Consider the following 18,782-nt stretch of genomic DNA (forward strand, 5'->3'; position numbering starts at 1 on the left):
TATTTACAGATACAGCTGCATCTCACAACTTCAGAAAAAAATGAACTGGCCAGGTGTTTGGAGATGGTCCAGAATCAACTACAAGAAAAAGAAACTGAAATTAAAAGAGAGATATCAGAATATCAAGACAGACTGCTTCAAGCAGAGAAGGAGCATCAGGATGCTCTGACAGAAGCAAACCGAAGGGTGAGTCAGAAAATAGGAAGAGTAGTGCTGTGAGTTTTTAATTGAGTTCTATGTATTTTACAAAATTTTGCTGATCCTATTGCAAAAGAATTTGTCTTTGCTAACAATATTTCCAAAATCTACATATACTTACCTTGGAGCTTAGTATGTGTTAACTTTTTTCCATATGACAAGCTCTAAAACGTTAATTTATCTCCCAACTCAGTAAGCATTTAATCTATATAAAAATTCACTAGGACTATAACCTTGAAAAGGGGAAAGCAACAGTATGTTTAATCCAGGAAATGGTTGTTTCAGTAGGAAGAGGGAAGAAAGTTTAACCAGTTCAGGATATAAGGACAAATTTGTTGGAAATACATTTGTCAGATGTGCTATATGCCAAGAGCCGTCAACTTAACTGTAGAAATGTCAGTGAGCTTGAGGCCAGCTGAACACAGGCAAATAACTTACTATAATTGTTTCTTAGTAGTTTTCATTCTTATTAATATAAAGTAGATGTAAAAGCAAGTTATAGTTAAATATAAGGGTTTTCTTCTGACAGTCTTCTTAGAGGCAAGATTCTAGTATTGAAAATACATACTTGAGACAAATTACCCTTTTAATGTTCAACTCCTTAAAACATAATTATTAAATTTGCTGTGGAATTCCTGTGGGTTTGTGAGATGCTGTTAGGTACATCTTTAAAATGAAACTTGGTGTCCTTTTTGGTATCATAGTAATTAGGCACATTTTCTTTCTTTAGAATGAAGTAGAAATTGAGGCCTGTCATGAGAAGATTAGTTCACTGGAGCACTTTATCAGCTCGCAAAAACTGGAAATTGAGCATTTGAAGTCAAATAAAGAACAGCTAAATAATTCCCTTAAAGAAGCTAATCAGTCCTTAGGAGAACTCCTAAAGACTAAGGTAAGAAAAACCCTTAAGTATGACCAATTGCATGAGATTCCAGACACTGTGTAGTGAAATAAACATAGGATTGGGAGCCAGTGCTCCAGAACTGTGGCTTGACTTTGGTACAGCCTTTTTTTCACTAAAGAGAACATAGAGCCTGGAGAAAACATAGTTACTACTGATGTGCATTAGAAAAATTCTGTTCTGTGTGCCATGACTGAGATCACCTAGAACTGGTTTCTGTGACCTAAACACAGCAGTCTGTTGACTACAGTAAGCATTGTAGCTGAGCTAAAATGTGGTTAGAATTCACTCAGAGAGACTTTGCAGTGCCTCTATTTTGTGTTTGTGAATTACTTTGATGGTAAAATGTACCATGGTCTATCTCTATGCACTAGTCTTGATAGATTGCTCTTGATTCAGCTTTTTCAGTTCCATTTTATATAGAATTCTCATTACAGGTCTTAACTAGTGTAATTCTCTTACAGAATTGTCCTCAGGGATGCTGGAATATGAGCTCCACATACTGTGAGCTACCGATAACTGGGAACAGCTCTTCATGTTCTTGGTTTGCTTTTTAGTAGCACAGATGAAGCTTCACTGTACATATACTGTACTTCTGTACCAATAATCCTATCCCTGCATTTTTCTTGTTTTCTGGTTTTCCGTGGTTTCGGTCTATTTTGGTGCTGCTTCTGTCTGTGATTGATTTCTGGCTCCAGCTTTGTACTCCCACTTCAGGAATTACTGTCTCCATAAACACACTCTTGAAGAAACAGTCAGTTCAATTTACATGCAAGTGAACACTAAATTACAAAATGCTCATCTTGCTCAACAGTTCTTTCTTCTTAGGGCTCTCATCTGTGGTGTTAATTTGGTTAATAAGAGCAGTCCAAGGATAAAGTCCTGTGGATGTGTGCCAGTAAACAGTACCCATGGTAGTGTCAGTGTAGCAGAGAAGGCTTCTGGCTGTGCTCACTGTGTGATATTTGCACACAGGTTGGTACCAGATCAATGGGATGGTAAAAGGTTCAGGTTGGACATTGTGAAGAATTTCTGTCCTTTAGAAAACAGTGTAGAGCATTGGAAGGGGCTGCTGAGGGAAGTGGTGGAGTTGGCACCCTTGCAAGGGTTGAAGGAACAGCTCAAGGTAGCCCTTAGTGCTATGAATTAGTTAATGTGGTGGTGCTTGGTTAAAGGTTGGACTCAATGATCTTGGAGGCCTTTTCCAACTTCAGTGATTCTGTTACTCTGTTTGATATTATAATGTTTAAAAGGACGAATTATGTTTCTGGTGAAATAACTGAATTTCTTATTTTTTAGGCTGATAATAGTAACATTATAATTCAGCTGAAGAAGGAAAATGAATATGCCCACAGTAAAGTGCAGATGTGGATGAAATCCTGCAAGCAGCTGGAACAGGAAAAGGAAAAGTTGCAGAAACAACTAGCTGAACATGATGAGCTGCTTAAGAAGGAAAATCTGGCTATGGCAAAGCATAATAAAGAAGGTAACTGAATCTAGATTGTCTTAATGCTTTCATAGTGGTGCATTAATCTGTAAAACTTTCTTGTTCCCTAAAATGTCCACTTGCATATGCAGCTCTAGTACAGAGCATTATTCTTAACTAGGATAAAAAGTTACGAGTGCAAATGTCAGACATTTTTAAAATCTAGCTAATCTTTTTCCTCGTAAAGGTGTTGTTTCTTTTCTCAGAAACAACACTAGGTTCTGAATAAATCTATTAAATCTTACATTTTTGGTGTAAGTGACTTGAGGAAGAAAAGGGATGTTTTTCTTATGAAGTTGTATGTGAGTTCTTTTATCATTTTCCAGCAAGCTTTTCCCTCTGATTCTCATGCTCTGTTCTTAATGTTTTAGTTCACCTCATGAGATGCACTGTATTATAAATGATACTTAAAGCAAGTTAAGGGTGCAAATGGAGTGTTCAGAAATTACAAAATGAGAAGGAAAATATTTCCCCATGCATTGCTCAAGGATTCTTTTCACAATTTGTGTATTTGTGCTCAATTTAACAGGGACATTATTATGTCTATCATACTACTAAATTTGTTTCGCAGTCTTTTTTTATAGTTGCAGTGTTACAAAACATGTAATTAAAAGATTCGTGACCGTTGCATTATGAATTCTTACATATGCATATTTTATTATGTCAGTTATATGAATAATCATGTTTTTCTTTGAAAAGATGCTGATGATAATGCCATTACAGAAGAAATTAAGTTAAAATTGGAAGAATTGCAGGAATCTACAGAAGTGAAGACCAGAGAAGCAAATGAGAACTTGGAGAAATACTGCTCTCTTATTGTTAAATATCATAAACTAGAGGAAGAAAATGAGATGCTAAAAACACAAGTCAGTTTGTTGAGTACTCAGCTGAAACAGCGAGCGAGTGATGCTGTCAGCACTCCTTTGCTGAATTCAGAGAAGTCATTAACACAAAAGAGCAAACACTCTGTCAAAGACAGAAGGTCAGATGAAGGTACCACTAAGCTTTCAAGTAAAAGGCAGAGATGTGAAGACAGCAGGAAAGACAATGGAGAGCCAAGATCTCCTGCTCCAGTGACTTCATTGAAAAAGAAAAGGAAGTGTGATATCTCTCAAAATCTGCAGGGTCCGGACAATACTGACTGTGAGCTGGATGGGCTTCCAGAAATAGTGCAAAAAGGTATTTATGTCTTGTAAAGGCAAATGTTCTCTGAGCACAGCAGGTGTGCTTTTCTCTTTTGTTTCGTTGAATGGCTTTCACTCTGAGTTGGTGGCTATGCAAACATTTTTGGTGATCGTGATGGAAGGTGAAAGGAGTCAATGAGATGTGGCAGTTGGTGCCAAGTTAGCTTATGGAGCACTGGTGTTAGACCAGCAGAATACATTTTTGGTGAGTTAATAATTCCCATTCTGCTAAGAGTTAAGTGATCCTGGCAGTCTCCTGTGCTCCCATCACCTCACTCACAGGTGTACTGTGCAGTGAGGCAACTGAAGACCAGAAACTGGGAAGGAGTGGTGTCTGGAGGGAAGCCCATGTGTGTTCCCCAAGTGTTTGCTTATTTGTGGGCTTTTATTTCTTTCAATACCAGTAATTAAAGTGTGTTAATTTGCAAAACATTGAATCGACTAAAATTCCCTGAGTTGAAACTGACTTGCCCACAGCAGTAAGACATTAATCTTCATGAGAAGATTAATTAATTAACTCTCATCTTCATGAGAGTTCACTTTGTCTGCTGTGAATGCCATGAAATTAGGCAGCCTGGTACTCCATATAAGGGTTCACTGCAGCAGAGGGTAACTGAGAAGATGCACAATTCAGGGCTTGAAAAATATCTTCTAAGTTCAACTACCTATTAAGTTGCTCTTTATAATTAATGTAATTGCCATCATTAAAGGACAAACCATAAGGATACTGAATAGCCTCAACTTTGGCGGTCACTCACAGAAGTCAGGATTTCTAAAGCTAAACATTATTTGCATTTCACTTCTTACTATATCTTCTAAAAGTAGCCCTGTTCTGAGGACATACGTGCCAGTTCATGTTTGACTTTTAGGCTAGATAGAGAGATAATAAACAGTCTGTACATAAATAGTTCTACACAGAGAAAAGTGTTAAAAATCAGGAGCATCATATCATGGTATCGTGAATTAACCAGTACTGGTTTTCAGTTTGAAATTACTCTCCATATAATAATGTACTTATACAGAAAAAGATGAAACACTTGTTTGATTTTTTTTTTATTTTTCTATAGAATTGCTCTTGTAATTCAATGGTTCTTCTGTGATATACAAGTTTTGCATTTGAATTTTGGAATATGCAAGATCTATTCAGCAATCTCTTTGTTCCGTTTTCTCCAATGGAACAGATGATTTATTTCAATCAGCTATCTTATTCCTATTGTGAAAAAAGAAATCCATTTGAGGAAGTGTGATTGCTTTAGGTTTTTATAGAAGCTGTTTATTTTTCAGGGTTTGCTGACATCCCCAGGGGCAAGGTCAGCCCTTACATTTTACGCAGAACAACGCTGCACCTCAGATCCAGTCCCCATCTGGCTTCCTCAAGTGAGAGGAGGCCTTTGCCTGCACAGGACTCACATAAGTGCAGAACAGACCATCTTGGTGAGCGCTGCTCTTTGACACCTGGTGGCAGCAAACCACAAAAGGTAACTTGGAAAAATTTTATCTGGGTATGAAAGTCATGGGGAAGACTTAATGCATTCACTAAACATATTCATCTTGCCAAGTGAATTTGAGGACATACCATTCTTTATGTTCCTCAAAAATAGAGTGAAGATCATAAATACTGAATGACTGAAACATGACATAGGTCTTACCATAATATCAATGTGCAAATTGTTCATGTGCTGTTATTTGTGAGCTCATAGGAACAGCCAGTGGGAAATGTAAATTCAATACAGGTATGTTTTCAATTTCTTATAATGGATATTAAAGAGCAGATATTCCTTATACTGTAACTTCTTAGGTTGCAGAGAAAGTAACCAGCAAAAAGACTAACCTTTAGGAGTTTGAGCTTGAAGTTTTCTGCAAACAGCTCTTCTTGGAATTTCTAGAATAGCTACAGATACATTATTAAATGTAGGGAGGCTATTAAATGTGTCACTAGGGAGCATTTGGATTATAAAGAGTGGGTTGTGTTGGAAGGGACATTAAAGATCAGCTAATTCCAACCTCCCTGCCATAGACAGGGACACCTTCCACTAGACCAGCTTGGTCATGCTTACCAGATTTTGATGTTATCAAAACAAATAAATATTACACAGTTATTTTTTGAAAGTGGACTGTTACTAAAAAAAAGCTTAGTAACTGAAGTTTACATTAGCTTTGTGTTTTACACATTGCTGAATGTTTCACAGTATATCAGAGCAATGTGTTCTTTCTAAGATGATGCAAATACTTTGCAGATTATAGAAAATTGTTCCAACTTTAGGACAGAAATGAACCTTTTGTTGTCCAAAACTTCCTCCAGAGTTTGTAACCATGTTATCTCAAGTTGAGCAATAAAAGAATAGTTATTGGTAGCCTTTGTATGAGGGCTACACAGAAAAATGTCAGTAGATAAAAATCCTTCCAGTTTGCCAGGTTACACAAAATCAGCAGAATCTTGCACATAGTGCTTTGGGTTGGTTTTTTTTGGTTGTTTTGTTTTGTTTTGTTTATCCAGTTATTTTGTATTAGCACATAAAGTATGTTGGCAAGATACCAAAAGTAAGTAAAGACAAATGCCACATAGTTTAGTGGATGTATAGCTTTTGAGGCCAGAAAGCACCATGGGGAAGACAAATCAGATCAGACCCATAATGTTTTGGAGCTACAGCAATAGAAAATTGGTGTTTTGCAGTGAGAGTGAATCCACTGAATTTGTGTATGTTGTTTCAAGGGATAATTACCCCACTTGCCAAGAGTTGCTGCTTCTTACAGACATTGCCTGGAGGTCTGTGTTTTATTACTGTTTCATTAAGTGATGCCAATAAATTTTATTTATACTCCTGTCTGTTTCCCTATAACCTTAGAAACAAATGGTGTTGCTTGTAAAGAATCTGAGTAGTGCAAAACAGAAAGGAAGCCTCAGTCACAGAAAGTTGTGTAGTAATCACCTGCCAGCATGGTATAAGCTTGTTGTAGACTCTTGCTGACCATAGTCAGGGTTATAGCAAGAAACAATTAATCAATAATAATATTTTCTCATTTAACTGAAGGAGGGATTTCCCAAACATTCCTCCTCTTTGTCTAAAATTGTATTGTCTAGGTCCAAGGACAGGCTACTCCTCACCTTCAACTAGATCGCAGTTATTAAAATTCCAGTGTTGGTTTTGTTCCCCCCAAGTGTAAATATGCAAAAGTCATCAGTTCCAGGAATTTGTGCCCTTCTCTCAGACACTGCTGAATGTGTATTGGTTTTATTTCAAGATGATGTACATTAGGGATTTCTGGAGGAATTGCTCATATTGTTTCATCATTTGTTGAAACCATTAAAAGGTGTTGTTTCATGCTTTATATTAATACAGTAAATGGTGTCTTGTTTTAAAAGTGAAGTAAACCTTGTTTCCTTCTCTTTGACAGATACTTGCATCTACTTTATTTCAAATACCTAGTTTCAAACTGTTGCAAATTTCTCAAGGTGCTTAAAAAGTGCCTGTCATGTTCATATGCAAATTTATTCACTTTTCTGTGTGAATTTAATGTAGAATTTAAATTGAGTGCTTTGACTGCACATCGGTCAAAATGTGAAAGCAGTGGTTTCTGCCCAGATGTCAGCAAAAAAGTGACACCTGTGCTTTACATTTGCAGAATATGTAGAGAAAAAATTAAATACAGCTCTTGGTACACACTACCAGGTACTTTAGTAAACAGCTTAATAGTACTGTCTGTTCCTTGTGTAGCTTTTTCTGCTACTGGAAAATAGCTTGCCAGCAGTGTAGCAGATATTTCATCTCATACCACAACAAAACAAGAGTTATCAAGCCTCACTGTATTGTGTATTCAGAGTGATAAGTGCCTTAAAAATATGTTTTTCTGCTTCCAATAAGTCTATGTCTTTTGCAAATTCCCAATATTTAGTCTTTTGCAGCAAGTCTTTCAACCCAAGGCAGAAAGCTAATATGGTTTTCCATTACCAGTAAAACAAGGATGTTTTTGTTTGCATTACAGGAAAATGATGAGCAGCGGTCCCAAGCTTTTCCACCAATGAATTCTACATCAAGGTCACCGCTTTGCCTGCAGAAACAATCCCCAAAACCTCTCTCTGATAATGCTAGGGAGAGTCACACAATGCACAAAGCAAAAAATTCCCTAAATGAACAAGGATTATCTGAGCAAGATGAGCAAAAAGAAAATTGTAAGGTGCAGTAAATCTGAGTTAGTCACTACTCAGAATAACTGGTGCTCAAAACCAGTTTGTAAATAAGTACCAGAACTATCTGGAGGGTACCATTTTCTCTTCTCCTATGAATAACGATATATGGGTTCTGCAGAGCTTCTTTGTGAATATTTACTAATGCCAATAGTCACACAAGATTTTGAAATAGTAGTGAACAGATATAACTGATCTTTTTATAGAATCACAGAATCAATTAGGTTGGAAAAGACCTTTGAGGTCATTGAGTCTAACCTATGGCCTAACATCACTTTGTCAACCAGACCATGGCACTGAGTGTCACATCCAGTCTTTTCTTAAACACCTCCAGGAGTGGTGACTCCATCACCTCCCTGGGCAGCCCATTCCAATTCCCAATTACTCCTTCTGTGAAGAACTTGTTCCTAATGGCCAGCCCAAACCTCCCCCGGTGCAGCTTGAGTCTGTGTGTCCTCTTGTCCTATTGCTGGTTAACTGAGAGAAGAGACCAACCCCCACCTGGCTACAACCTCCTTTTAGATGTAATTGCAGAATTTTCTGTAAATACTTCTTTATAAAGCTGTTAAAAAAATTAAAACATAGAAAAAGTGGCTGCATTTTGCCATGTAGTTAATTGTCATTTTTATTGTCTATTACTGGTTGATTTACAAATGGAAAATAAACTTACTAAAGTATCTAAGAATACTCTTTTCCAGTAAAAATGTGGCAAACGCTATTGGATGATTCAAAATGAAACAATGTCTTATTTTCTAAGTGCAACACTAAAATATAGAACCAGATGGCAACTGCATCCAGTTTACAAGCCTAGCTAGTGTTCTGTCTCTTGGTACCCCTTCTTCCTGATGGAATAATACTGTGAAAATAGGGGTGAGACATGATTCAAACAAAGCCAAAGAGGACTGCCTGTTTCCCTGAAACAAAGCATCTGACAATGTACTTCCCTAGCTGAAGGTTGTATGTTGATCTGCACATCTGCCAACTGGCCCTTGGCCAGCCAGTAAACCTCAGCAAGATGGGGGTGAGCACTTTGTACCTGGCCAGAAAGGACCCTATCACAACAATTTGTTCTTGTTCTACCAGCAGGGGCTGGCTGCTGCTCTGCTGCAGGTTACTCTTCACTTTGACAGTGCTTAGCCTCAAATCTGTCTCTATGAAAATCATTGAAGAGCTGTACCTGATGTAAGGAGAATGGATGTGTTGAGAAACATTCAGGTGTCAAGAAATAGGGTACCTCCTTGTCATTCCGGAAAGGTCTTTGAGATATCAAAATACAGTGACTTTTCTGGAAATAGCATATAAGATTCTGGTATCATCAATACAAGAGCAATAACTCCATACAGTTCATGACAGTGCACTTGAATTTAGAATGATTCATTACAAAAATGTTCACCCCGGCTTGTGGATTTCAAAGGTCTAACTGGGCTTGCTCAGCAGCACAGACCAATTTAACACTATAGAAAAAGTGACATCAACAACATCAGTCATTATCCAACTAAGCAGAAATTACTTGCTGATAATTCAGGTATTAGGGAAATCAAGCTCCTGTACATGAGCAGTGGTGCCCTAAAGCTCCAAGATACGCAGCAGAGAGGCATTTTCACATTGTTGTTGTTACTGTGTCAAAAAGATGTTGTTTCTTCTTTCAACAAAAGTATGTAATAATGTTTTCTACACCTTGAAAGAAATTCCTTAAACTAAGAGACAATATTTAGGTTTCAAGCTGAACTTTCAAAATATAATGATACCTTCTACTTCATGGTTAGTTTCACCCTCAAAGCAGAGTTCTCTTTTTTACATATACATACACACTATTATTCTGCCTTTCTTACAATACTGTCTGTTAGAATACAGTCAGTTTAGTAGAACAAATTATCTACTCATCAGTCTAACTAAAACATCTTTAAAGAAATTCAACCTTTGTATCAAGTATGTGTAACAGAATCAGGCAAATGAAAATATTTTCATTATTCAAAAGATCAAAATCGTGCCACACAAACTATCCTTCAGTAACTGGATATACCAGGGCTTGGGGTCACAGCAGTAGATCTTGTGGCTTTTTCTTAAACATCTCCAGTTGTTTGTTAACTCAAGTGTTAGGTAATTAAAACAATCCTTGTAGACTGAAAGGGACCTATCTTAAAGGATGCATTTTATTGCCTCATCTTATGTCAGGATGCTGTCAAAGCTCATAAAAACTCAATTATTTCAGACCAAGTTTTGTATATTGACAAATGACTCATCTGTGGAATTAGCAATGAAAAAAAAAAAATTAAGCTTGAGATAGAAGCATGGGTATGAAAAGGCTTTGGTAGCCGATAATAGAAAAAACCCAAACAAAACTGGTGTGTTTTATTTATCCAAATCAGTGTTTTTCTATTCTAATCTGATGCCTTGAAAAGTGTCCCACTTGGAGAAGAGTGTGGAAAAAACATCTATCTTTAGAAAGCTGTCTAATCTTAACCAGACAAATTTGAACAACTATGTTATAGCGAAAGAAGTAACTATCATCAGTAAAAGAAAGCATTGAGACTTTAGTTGTTACATATTTTCCTACATGGCTGCATTTGTATTTTATAACCCTTTATATTTCATTAGTGTGAAATGTTTGCATTTTGAAATGTTCCATGTCTGGGGTTTTTTTAGCAACTAGTATGTATTGGAGTACTGGTATGTATGTATTTTGCTGTAGGTTAAGATTTTAAAGAGGTCTTAGATTAATGCCTGAATCTATTGAAAGTAGGACTTCATATTTTACATTCCCTTGCAAACTGATGAGGTCACAATCCACACAGGGAAGCTCTATCAAGAGAATAATTTCCAACCTATATGTATATCAAACATGCAGAGCAAAAAATCAGAGTGCCTCATCAGGATTCCTAGTAGGATTGCATAGGATGTGTTTTGTCACCTCTCTCTAATGAAAGAAAGGACACTTGTATGTGGCTTTCTACTCTGACGGTAAAAGTCCCTGTAAAAATGTCTTTGGTGCTTGCTATTGTTCTTAGCATGCTAACCTGGTTGTTGCCATAGTGATACTGTGTTACATCACAGGAAGGTGCATTAGCTGGATCTCTTCTTCACTTTCCTGTTTACCCAAGGTTTACATTATGATTGGTGTAAAATCTAGTTTGCTGTCCCAAGTGGTTTTGCATGCTCCCTGAAATGCCCGGAGTTGTACATTAAAAGTATGTTGCAGGAATGCTGGCATCCTTCTGCCATGTTCCCCCACAGCTGATGGAAGGGTCTGGGTGGTTTGTGATGTTCAGCTCTTTTTTCAGACTTTGAACTATTCTTCTCCTTTTTACCTAGTAATGAAAGAAAAACATAAGAGGAAATTTGTTTGTTGGCTGCTCTTCCTGGACTCTTCTTATTAAGGGCCAGTGCTGGAACTGATCTCTCAGGGGTCAAAATGTAAAATTTTTAAAATATCAGATCCTGCCATGAGTTGTGGAGCCCCTTTGGATGCAGGGGTGATCACGAGTTCTCTGCACGCCCTGCATTTCCACCCTTGGGGACAGTGCTGCCATTCCTACGTTTGTTGGCTCACTGGGACCACTTGGAAGAGTGCTCATCCAGTGATGGCCAGTGGGAGGGAGAGATGGAGCTGAAAGAAGAATCACAATCCCACTATCCAGCTAGTTTTGTTGGTGTGCCCTACAGTTGATGCAAATTAATACACTTTTAAGCAGGAAGAAAAATACCAGTGATGAATCCAAATGTGCCTGGTCTCAGAAGTGTGTGTTAGACAACAAAGCAAATAGTGCCCTAAAACCTTGAAGGTGATGACAGAGAAAAGTGCAACACACACCTAATGGGGAACTTCTCCATGCAACACATGCCAAACAAGTTCCCTCTACACAGGGTAACACTGCTGAACAATGTAAACACTGTAGGAAAAAAAACCCAGTGCCACTCCGTGGCCCAGGTGCTGGAGAGCACTCCAAATTTGTCCTCGAGCTAGTTTCAGGTGCCTTGTTCTTGCTGTTTGAGATTTCATCTGTCTAACCCTTAATGATTTCACCTCCCTCTGCTTTGGCTATCTTATCCTAAATAGCCATAAATTACAAAAGGCTGTCAGCAATTTTCTGCAGAAAACAGCAATTGAAAACAGCTGTTTGAAATTAATGATGTTGACAAGTGGATGCAAGGTGGACTATGGTGAAAGCAGTCTGCAATAGCAGTATTCAAAGGCAATGTTGTGGACTTGTTTGCTATATGGACTAGTCTATCTATAGTTCCAGGGCCAGGAGATAGGAGATGATCTCTGTAAATAGATTAGATAGATAGATAGATAGATAGATAGATAGATAGATAGATAGATAGATAGATAGATAGATAGATAGATACATAGATACATAGATACATAGATGGATGTATACATAATAGATTGATGTGTATATATAACACATATATATTATATATATATATATATATATTTGTGTGTGTGGATGTTCTCTGACATACTTATATGCACACCCAAGCACTTATTTCAGTGTAGAGTTCAGAAGCTCTATGGAACATAGAAAAACAGGATGTAGCTATGTAACAGCTAAATCTGTTTGGCTTTTTGCAGGGTTTTATTCCTGGAAGCTTTTTTAACAGCAGACAAATCATGATCTCTATTGACAATACAGCTGTTGAAAATACTTCAGTGAAAGGTCTGATGGGTGCATAGAAAAATCAGCAGCTCTTTGTATTTTGCTTTTCTGCTACTGTGCTTCATAAATTAAACAGATGGAAGCTTAGTGAGTATCTGCTCTGTGCTAGATACAGAGGTTCCTTTATTTCAGGGCTCCTTTACTTAGGTGGCCTGCTGACTACCACATAAAATACAATGTAAATACATTTGATCTTGTGAAGGAAGATTCACTTTTTCATGAAGGCTGTGTATCCACATCTGACTTCTCATTTTTTTTCTTCTAGAGGCAAAATGGGAAGTTGGAAGTTATTCATTGTGGTTGGGGACTGCTTCAATTCTTTTTTTTTTTCAGTATAGAGAAAGGGAAGTATTCTGTATTCTTTTGACCTCAAATTGAAAAATAGTCTGTTTTCAGCACTGTTGTTGATATTTAAACTTATGTATGGTTTTAGACACTGCCAGGCTGAGGGATTGAAGATTTTAGTTCTTCTGAGGGAAGCATAGTTTGGATTAACTTAACTTTGGACTAACATAATTGCCTTAGATTCCAATCATGGAGGCTAAAAGTAGTAATGGAGAAGACTGATACTTCATCCTCTGGGATTTTTCCTTCTCTTCAATTTCTTGTGAAAAATTACAGAGGAAAGAATATATTTTGTGATTCCCAGATCTACTTGCTTCACTGCTTGTGTAACTTGGTTAGCTGCTCTTTTACTTCTCTTTTTATATGTGTTTGGTATCTGACTCCTGATTATTATCTTCAGGCCAGCAAACTTACTGCTGAGACACATGAAAATATTGGTTTATATCAAAGAATCTAAATAAGAATCTCCCACAAAGTGCACATCCCCTTACACTGCTCTGAGGATGATTGGGAAGGGTACCAAATGATTGGTTTGTTCAGGTGTCTCCATCCCCATTGCTGACTTCTTTGACAAAGCAGCACTCTTGTGTTGAAAGCATCATTTTAATGTGCTTAAAATGACATGTTAAAAATGGAAGGTGAGTGAACCAGCTGCAGGGAAGATAATACAGCCTTGAATGTACTGCCAGAGCTCCCAAAATGTAGCTGAGTTTATGGGTTGAGTTCCCATGGTGTTGGGCTACAGCTTAGAAGTAAAAGAGAGGGAAATTAAGGTCTTGTCTTTGCTCCAAAAATGGTGCTTTGCAAAAACACACAGTCAACCTAACCTGCTGTAGAACTGATGCTGAAATAGCCATATTCCATACTCCCAGATAACTGGGAAAGGGTTGTACCCTGCTCTGATGAGCTTTAGCGTAGGAGACCAAGTGTTAATTCTTCCCCACTTGTTTCTTATCCAATATCTCTTCATCAATAGAGGAAAGTGGGGGATTTTACAGTCATTTTAAAGGCAATTCTCCTGGGCTCAGCCACCACAGTTGCTATTTCTGCATTGCTGTCTAGGGTACATTGAAAAAAATGTTGATGGGAATGTAAGTGATTGCTGGCTTGCTGTAGCAGGCAGGAGGATTCCACAAATTCACATCGTCCCTGTGGTACACTGGAGACACTTCTATAAATTCAGTAATGCAGCTATGATTATTCTTCTCCTCGCCTCCCAATTAACCAGTACTGCACATATTGTTCCCTGTCAAATATCTTATTTTGTCAGATGCCAGAGAGCAGTGTTGTTCTCTTTTCAAATTGCTGGCTTGATTTCTGGCAGTACTTGATTGCTTTAAAATGTACTTTCTGCATCCATTTTCCTCAATACTTAATTAACTGGAGAAAACTACTGAAATGAGGTTTCAGTTAAGTAGGTGTTTCACTTCTGTCCCCACTACCTCATTCATTTATTTCCTCTAGCTCACTCAAGTCCCAGAGACTTGTCTTCCATTTGCAAGGAATTTTGCAGTTATCTTCCATTTTGCTAGAATATCTATCTTTTAGCTAAATTCTCCTGGAAAATCCCCTTCTGAAAGATGCAGCTTCCATCTACATTAAATACCAGAAAAGGCTAGAAACAAGAACCTCTTTTCCAGGTCACAGATGTTGCAGCGTGAGCAGTGCTTGAGCATCATGTGGTACTTCTGTGCCTTTACAGAGCTGTCTTAGGCACCTACAGAGCAGGTAACTGCTAGAAAGCACTTGGCTCTTACCTTTAGGAGTAAATTAACTTACTTCTTTTAGTGGAGCATGTTCTATGGGAAGTGCCTGCCTACAATAAACTCCATGGAGTAGTGCTCCATGGAACACACAGCATAAAGTAGCAGCAAATTAACCTTTTCTGTGTGGGAATAATGTGAAAGATTGCTCCATCATATCTTGGGACTGTATGTAGCCCAAGGTTATACCTACCATGTGCTCAGGCTCCTCATAGGTGAGACACCAGCTTAAACATCCAGAATTCATTGGAGCAAAAACAGGTGCTTTTTCATATTTTCTTGTGACCCCATGTATTTTTCTATTTCAGCCTTACAAAGAACCAAGACTATTGGAATTAAAAGACATCAGTGATCCAGTATAATCATACTGGGAGAAGGGAAATGGTGCTGAAATGTGCAGTCAACAGTCTGGATTGCAGGTGGCTAGTAAGCAAGCAAACAGTTCACCTGTCTTGGAAAGTACAAGAGTAGATTCTGAATGGCAGATGATTGCAGAATGGACTGAGAGCATCTGACCAGTGTGGTTTGACTTGCTCAAGACTGAGAAAATTATTAATATCACTGTCAGAATGAATCAAGGGGAAAATGGATTACAGTTTAATCAATTAGGATTCCTGGAGCACCTTCACTGAACTTTGCTTTATTGAGAGATAATGGCCTCTTTGTTCTGCAGAGGAAGACCTGTGGGTATCCATGGCATGGAATGGAGACTGGAAGCTGTCACACAGAAAGGGAAAAAATGGGCTGCAAAAAATTTTAACATTTTCCCAGTAAGCTCTGAGGAGCTGACTGGGAAAATGTTAAAATTCTGTTTCAGTTTGAAGGTCATTACAACAAGCATTTGATCTTAACCATTTTAAGAGAAAATTACTTGTTCTGTTGAAACATGTTAAAGATAATGAACACTCTCCATGACCTGGAAACACAAAACAACCAGTGCTTCAAAAGAAGTCACTTTTGTAGCTTGGAATATTAGTGTTCAGAAAATATGGAGCAAACTCCTTGTGATAGGGATCCAGTGGATTTCTTCATGCGCATGCTTTGTCAAACTGACTGATGAGATTTGCAGTATTCAGCATTTTTTTCTATTGAGAAGTTTATGCCCTTAATGTATTATGATAGACATTAAGAAATACCCAAGAAACTGAAAAGAGCAACTTTAAACCTCTTCCATGACTCAAAAGAAATTCTCACAAAAATTTCTGAATTAATATAAAAGTTATTAAAACCTGTCTGCAAGGCTGCTCTTTGTAAATATTATAAGGTAATTTTATATCTTTTGTGTTCTGTTTTGCTGACTTGACTGCTAAAATGAACCTTCAACAAAAGGAAAAAATCCAGTATAACAGCCAAGGCTATGGAAGGCTAGGATGTGTGAGAACTTGTGGCCAGGCCTGCACAGTGCTGATCTAGCTGATTGGATCCTGTGTTTAACTAGGTGAGTATTAGTTTTACAAAAGTGTGTTTTACCTATGAGAGTTTCCCCTCTAGACCTCATTTTAAAGCTTGATGACCTATAACTAAATCATGGTCTCGGTTAGGCTTGGTTTCAATGGCCACAGTAACCAATGCAGGTGTGAAGAATCTACCATACACGTGTCCTCTGATAGTGAGATGGATCACGTTTGGGTGGTACTTGTCCCGTTTTCCACTTCATGTTTGGAAACTCTGGTTTACATAGGCAACTTGAAGAAAAGGGTGTTTGCCCCTGCAGGCACACCACTGAATGTGCACTTGAAATGGGATGAGCTCTGCTGTATAAATGGCCAGAGCAGGCAGTGAAATTAGAACATCCAGTTGAAACTTCAGAAGAAATAGAAGGAATTTAAATTAAACTATTCATGCTGGAATTTCTAAAATTTTGCTAAGATACAATATTCCTACTTTAAGTCACGGGGGTAAGAAAACTTGTTTCACAGGACATTTCCCCTTCTGCTTGTGATGGGGCCACTGGGTCAGTACTGGTTTGGAAGAAAGTTTCCACATACCAGATGACTGACATTTTCTGTTGTGAGAAGAATAAACTTGGGTCCTGTGCTCATCTCAGAGCAGTCATTTTCATTTTTACTGGTTTACTTTTAAAACTTTCCCATGTGCAGTATCTAATTATGGTCCATTACAAAATGCTGTATTTAAATGGTAACAGTGCACAGGGCTGAAAGGGACTGTCTGTAAGTTGCTTATTCACTTTGATGATTAAGCCACTAATTATTGCATTAGCATCCCAAACCACAGTCGTTAGTGATGTGTCTCCTCCTTAGGCAATCCCACGAGGCACATGGGCTAAGTAGGAAGGGTATGGCACTCTGAGAAGGGAAGGGCCAAGGACTTGTAGGAGATAGTGCCAGGGATTAAGCAGAGGTTGCTTTCTCCTGTGTCTGCTTCAATGTGACTCAAGATAGTGCTGAGGTGTGGTACATCAAAAAGAAGGGGTTTTCTCCCTTAGAAATGTAAAAATAGACGTTTCCACTAATGGCTGTGAAAGACCTATGACACTTTCTGCCAGGTCTTATCAGCAAGGCCAGACTTGCACAGTAATCAAAGGAAATTATTTTATTTGGTTGAATAAAGTGGCGTTTCAGTTTCAGCTTCCACACCACTGTGATGTTCAGCTGCCTGTGCTGTTCTATGTTCCTGTCCTGAAATGTTTGGTAACAATGCAGGGTGCCATTTATCAGATGTCTTCCATCTTCCCCTCACCTGAGATAAAACTTTTGGTGTCATAAAACTGCATTTTTTTGAAAATGAACACTTTATGATCCTCCTAAAAGCAAAGGCATAAAACAAGTGTAAGATATTACTTTGTGTCTTCAGAAGCTTTTGGTTTTATATGATAAAATTCCCAGAAATAACTTACTTGGAACAGTTTGCTCATTGGAAGACTGATGGGCACTGGATCCCTCACCCCTGCAGGTGCTGTGTTAGTTTCCCATCAATTTCCTGAAATGATGCACTTACAGACCCATCTCAGTGGCTATTTCCAGCCCAGGAGATATGTTTTCCACTTTCCTGGATTATAAGAGCTACTCTTTTACTTGTACCTCTTAGCAAGGACCAGCATTTTTTTTTCTTTTCAAGGAAATATTTTTTATGGAACTGATAGCTTCTCGAAATATATCTGAGTATGGATCAGGTTCTGCAGCAGATATATCATCCTTACACTTCTAAAGGTATAAAACTGATGGTGGATTTGAGCAATTTGAGTGGCTTGACAATTTTTACAAGCTTTCTTGAGTGGAGACCATTTCATTACTACATAAAATGGGGGAAGCTGTTTCCTCTGTGAAAATTTGTGGAAAAACTCTTCAGTTTCTTAATTTGTGTGGTAGAAAAAAAATTTGTCATACTCAGTCATAAAAGAATGTTTGAATATCCAGAGGTGGCCAGGTGAAAAGAGCCTTCAGCTGAAGACTTCTAAGCAGACTGCTGAATGCAGTCTGCAGAGGCAGTGAAACAGTATGAACAGCAGAAAAAAATTTTGCTGGAAGGATTGGTGCATGCTTTCTCCTGGGCATGCTGTTTGAGACTGCATGTTCTAAAGCAAAAAAGTTATTTATCTCAATTTCCCAATTGAATTAGGCAACTAATTGCATTCTTCTTTCCCTCAGTCCCCATGTAACATCCCATTGAGTGTGTGACCATTTCCCTGGAAAAGCAATGGTGCTACTCTCTTTCTGAAAGCTGGAGAAGAGGCTGCAGGTACTAGAGCAGTGAATTCCCTAGCAAGTGGTGAGGATTGCTTGGACGTGGTGTGTGGAGAAACATGGATGGTGGGTCAGGCACCATGTAGCGGTGGGTTTAATTCCCCTCATGATGTTTAGCAGGCAGTAGACCAAAGTGGAGGTTGTTTCAGGGAACAGATCTCAGACACTGGAGCAAATGCCAGCAGGAACTTGGAGAGGAGAGTGTTGGTTTTGGATAGCAAGTACACAGAAGAGCAGAATTCAGTGAAGGAAGTACCCAAATAACAATTTGGGAGGCATTCAGTGTGGGTAAAAAAAGCCATTGCAAGACCTTGATATGTGCTTCCATCTTCTTATTTTGTCTGTCTGGTCCAG

At 38.2% G+C, this 18,782-nt stretch overlaps 2 protein-coding genes across 2 annotated transcripts in view; one reads left to right on the forward strand and one right to left on the reverse strand.

The window, feature by feature from the left end:
• The window catches only part of CENPF (centromere protein F), a 35,298-nt gene extending 26,672 nt beyond the window's left edge, over window positions 1-8,626 (forward strand). The window contains exons 15-20 of the mRNA XM_054630202.2: window positions 10-186; window positions 929-1,090; window positions 2,399-2,585; window positions 3,285-3,764; window positions 5,054-5,247; window positions 7,754-8,626. Of these exons, the coding sequence (XP_054486177.2) occupies window positions 10-186; window positions 929-1,090; window positions 2,399-2,585; window positions 3,285-3,764; window positions 5,054-5,247; window positions 7,754-7,954 (1,401 nt within the window). The 3' untranslated portion in view covers window positions 7,955-8,626. The remainder of the gene's footprint in view (window positions 1-9; window positions 187-928; window positions 1,091-2,398; window positions 2,586-3,284; window positions 3,765-5,053; window positions 5,248-7,753) is intronic.
• A 2,511-nt stretch (window positions 8,627-11,137) lies between these two features.
• Window positions 11,138-18,782, reverse strand: part of LOC143693661 (spermatogenesis-associated protein 7 homolog) — a 34,835-nt gene continuing 27,190 nt past the window's right edge. Inside the window, exon 10 of the mRNA XM_077176319.1 lies at window positions 11,138-11,263. Coding sequence (XP_077032434.1) covers window positions 11,138-11,263 — 126 coding nt within the window. The remainder of the gene's footprint in view (window positions 11,264-18,782) is intronic.

Source organism: Agelaius phoeniceus, chromosome 3 (genome assembly GCF_051311805.1).
Source record: "Agelaius phoeniceus isolate bAgePho1 chromosome 3, bAgePho1.hap1, whole genome shotgun sequence".
NCBI classification, from domain to species: domain Eukaryota; kingdom Metazoa; phylum Chordata; class Aves; order Passeriformes; family Icteridae; genus Agelaius; species Agelaius phoeniceus.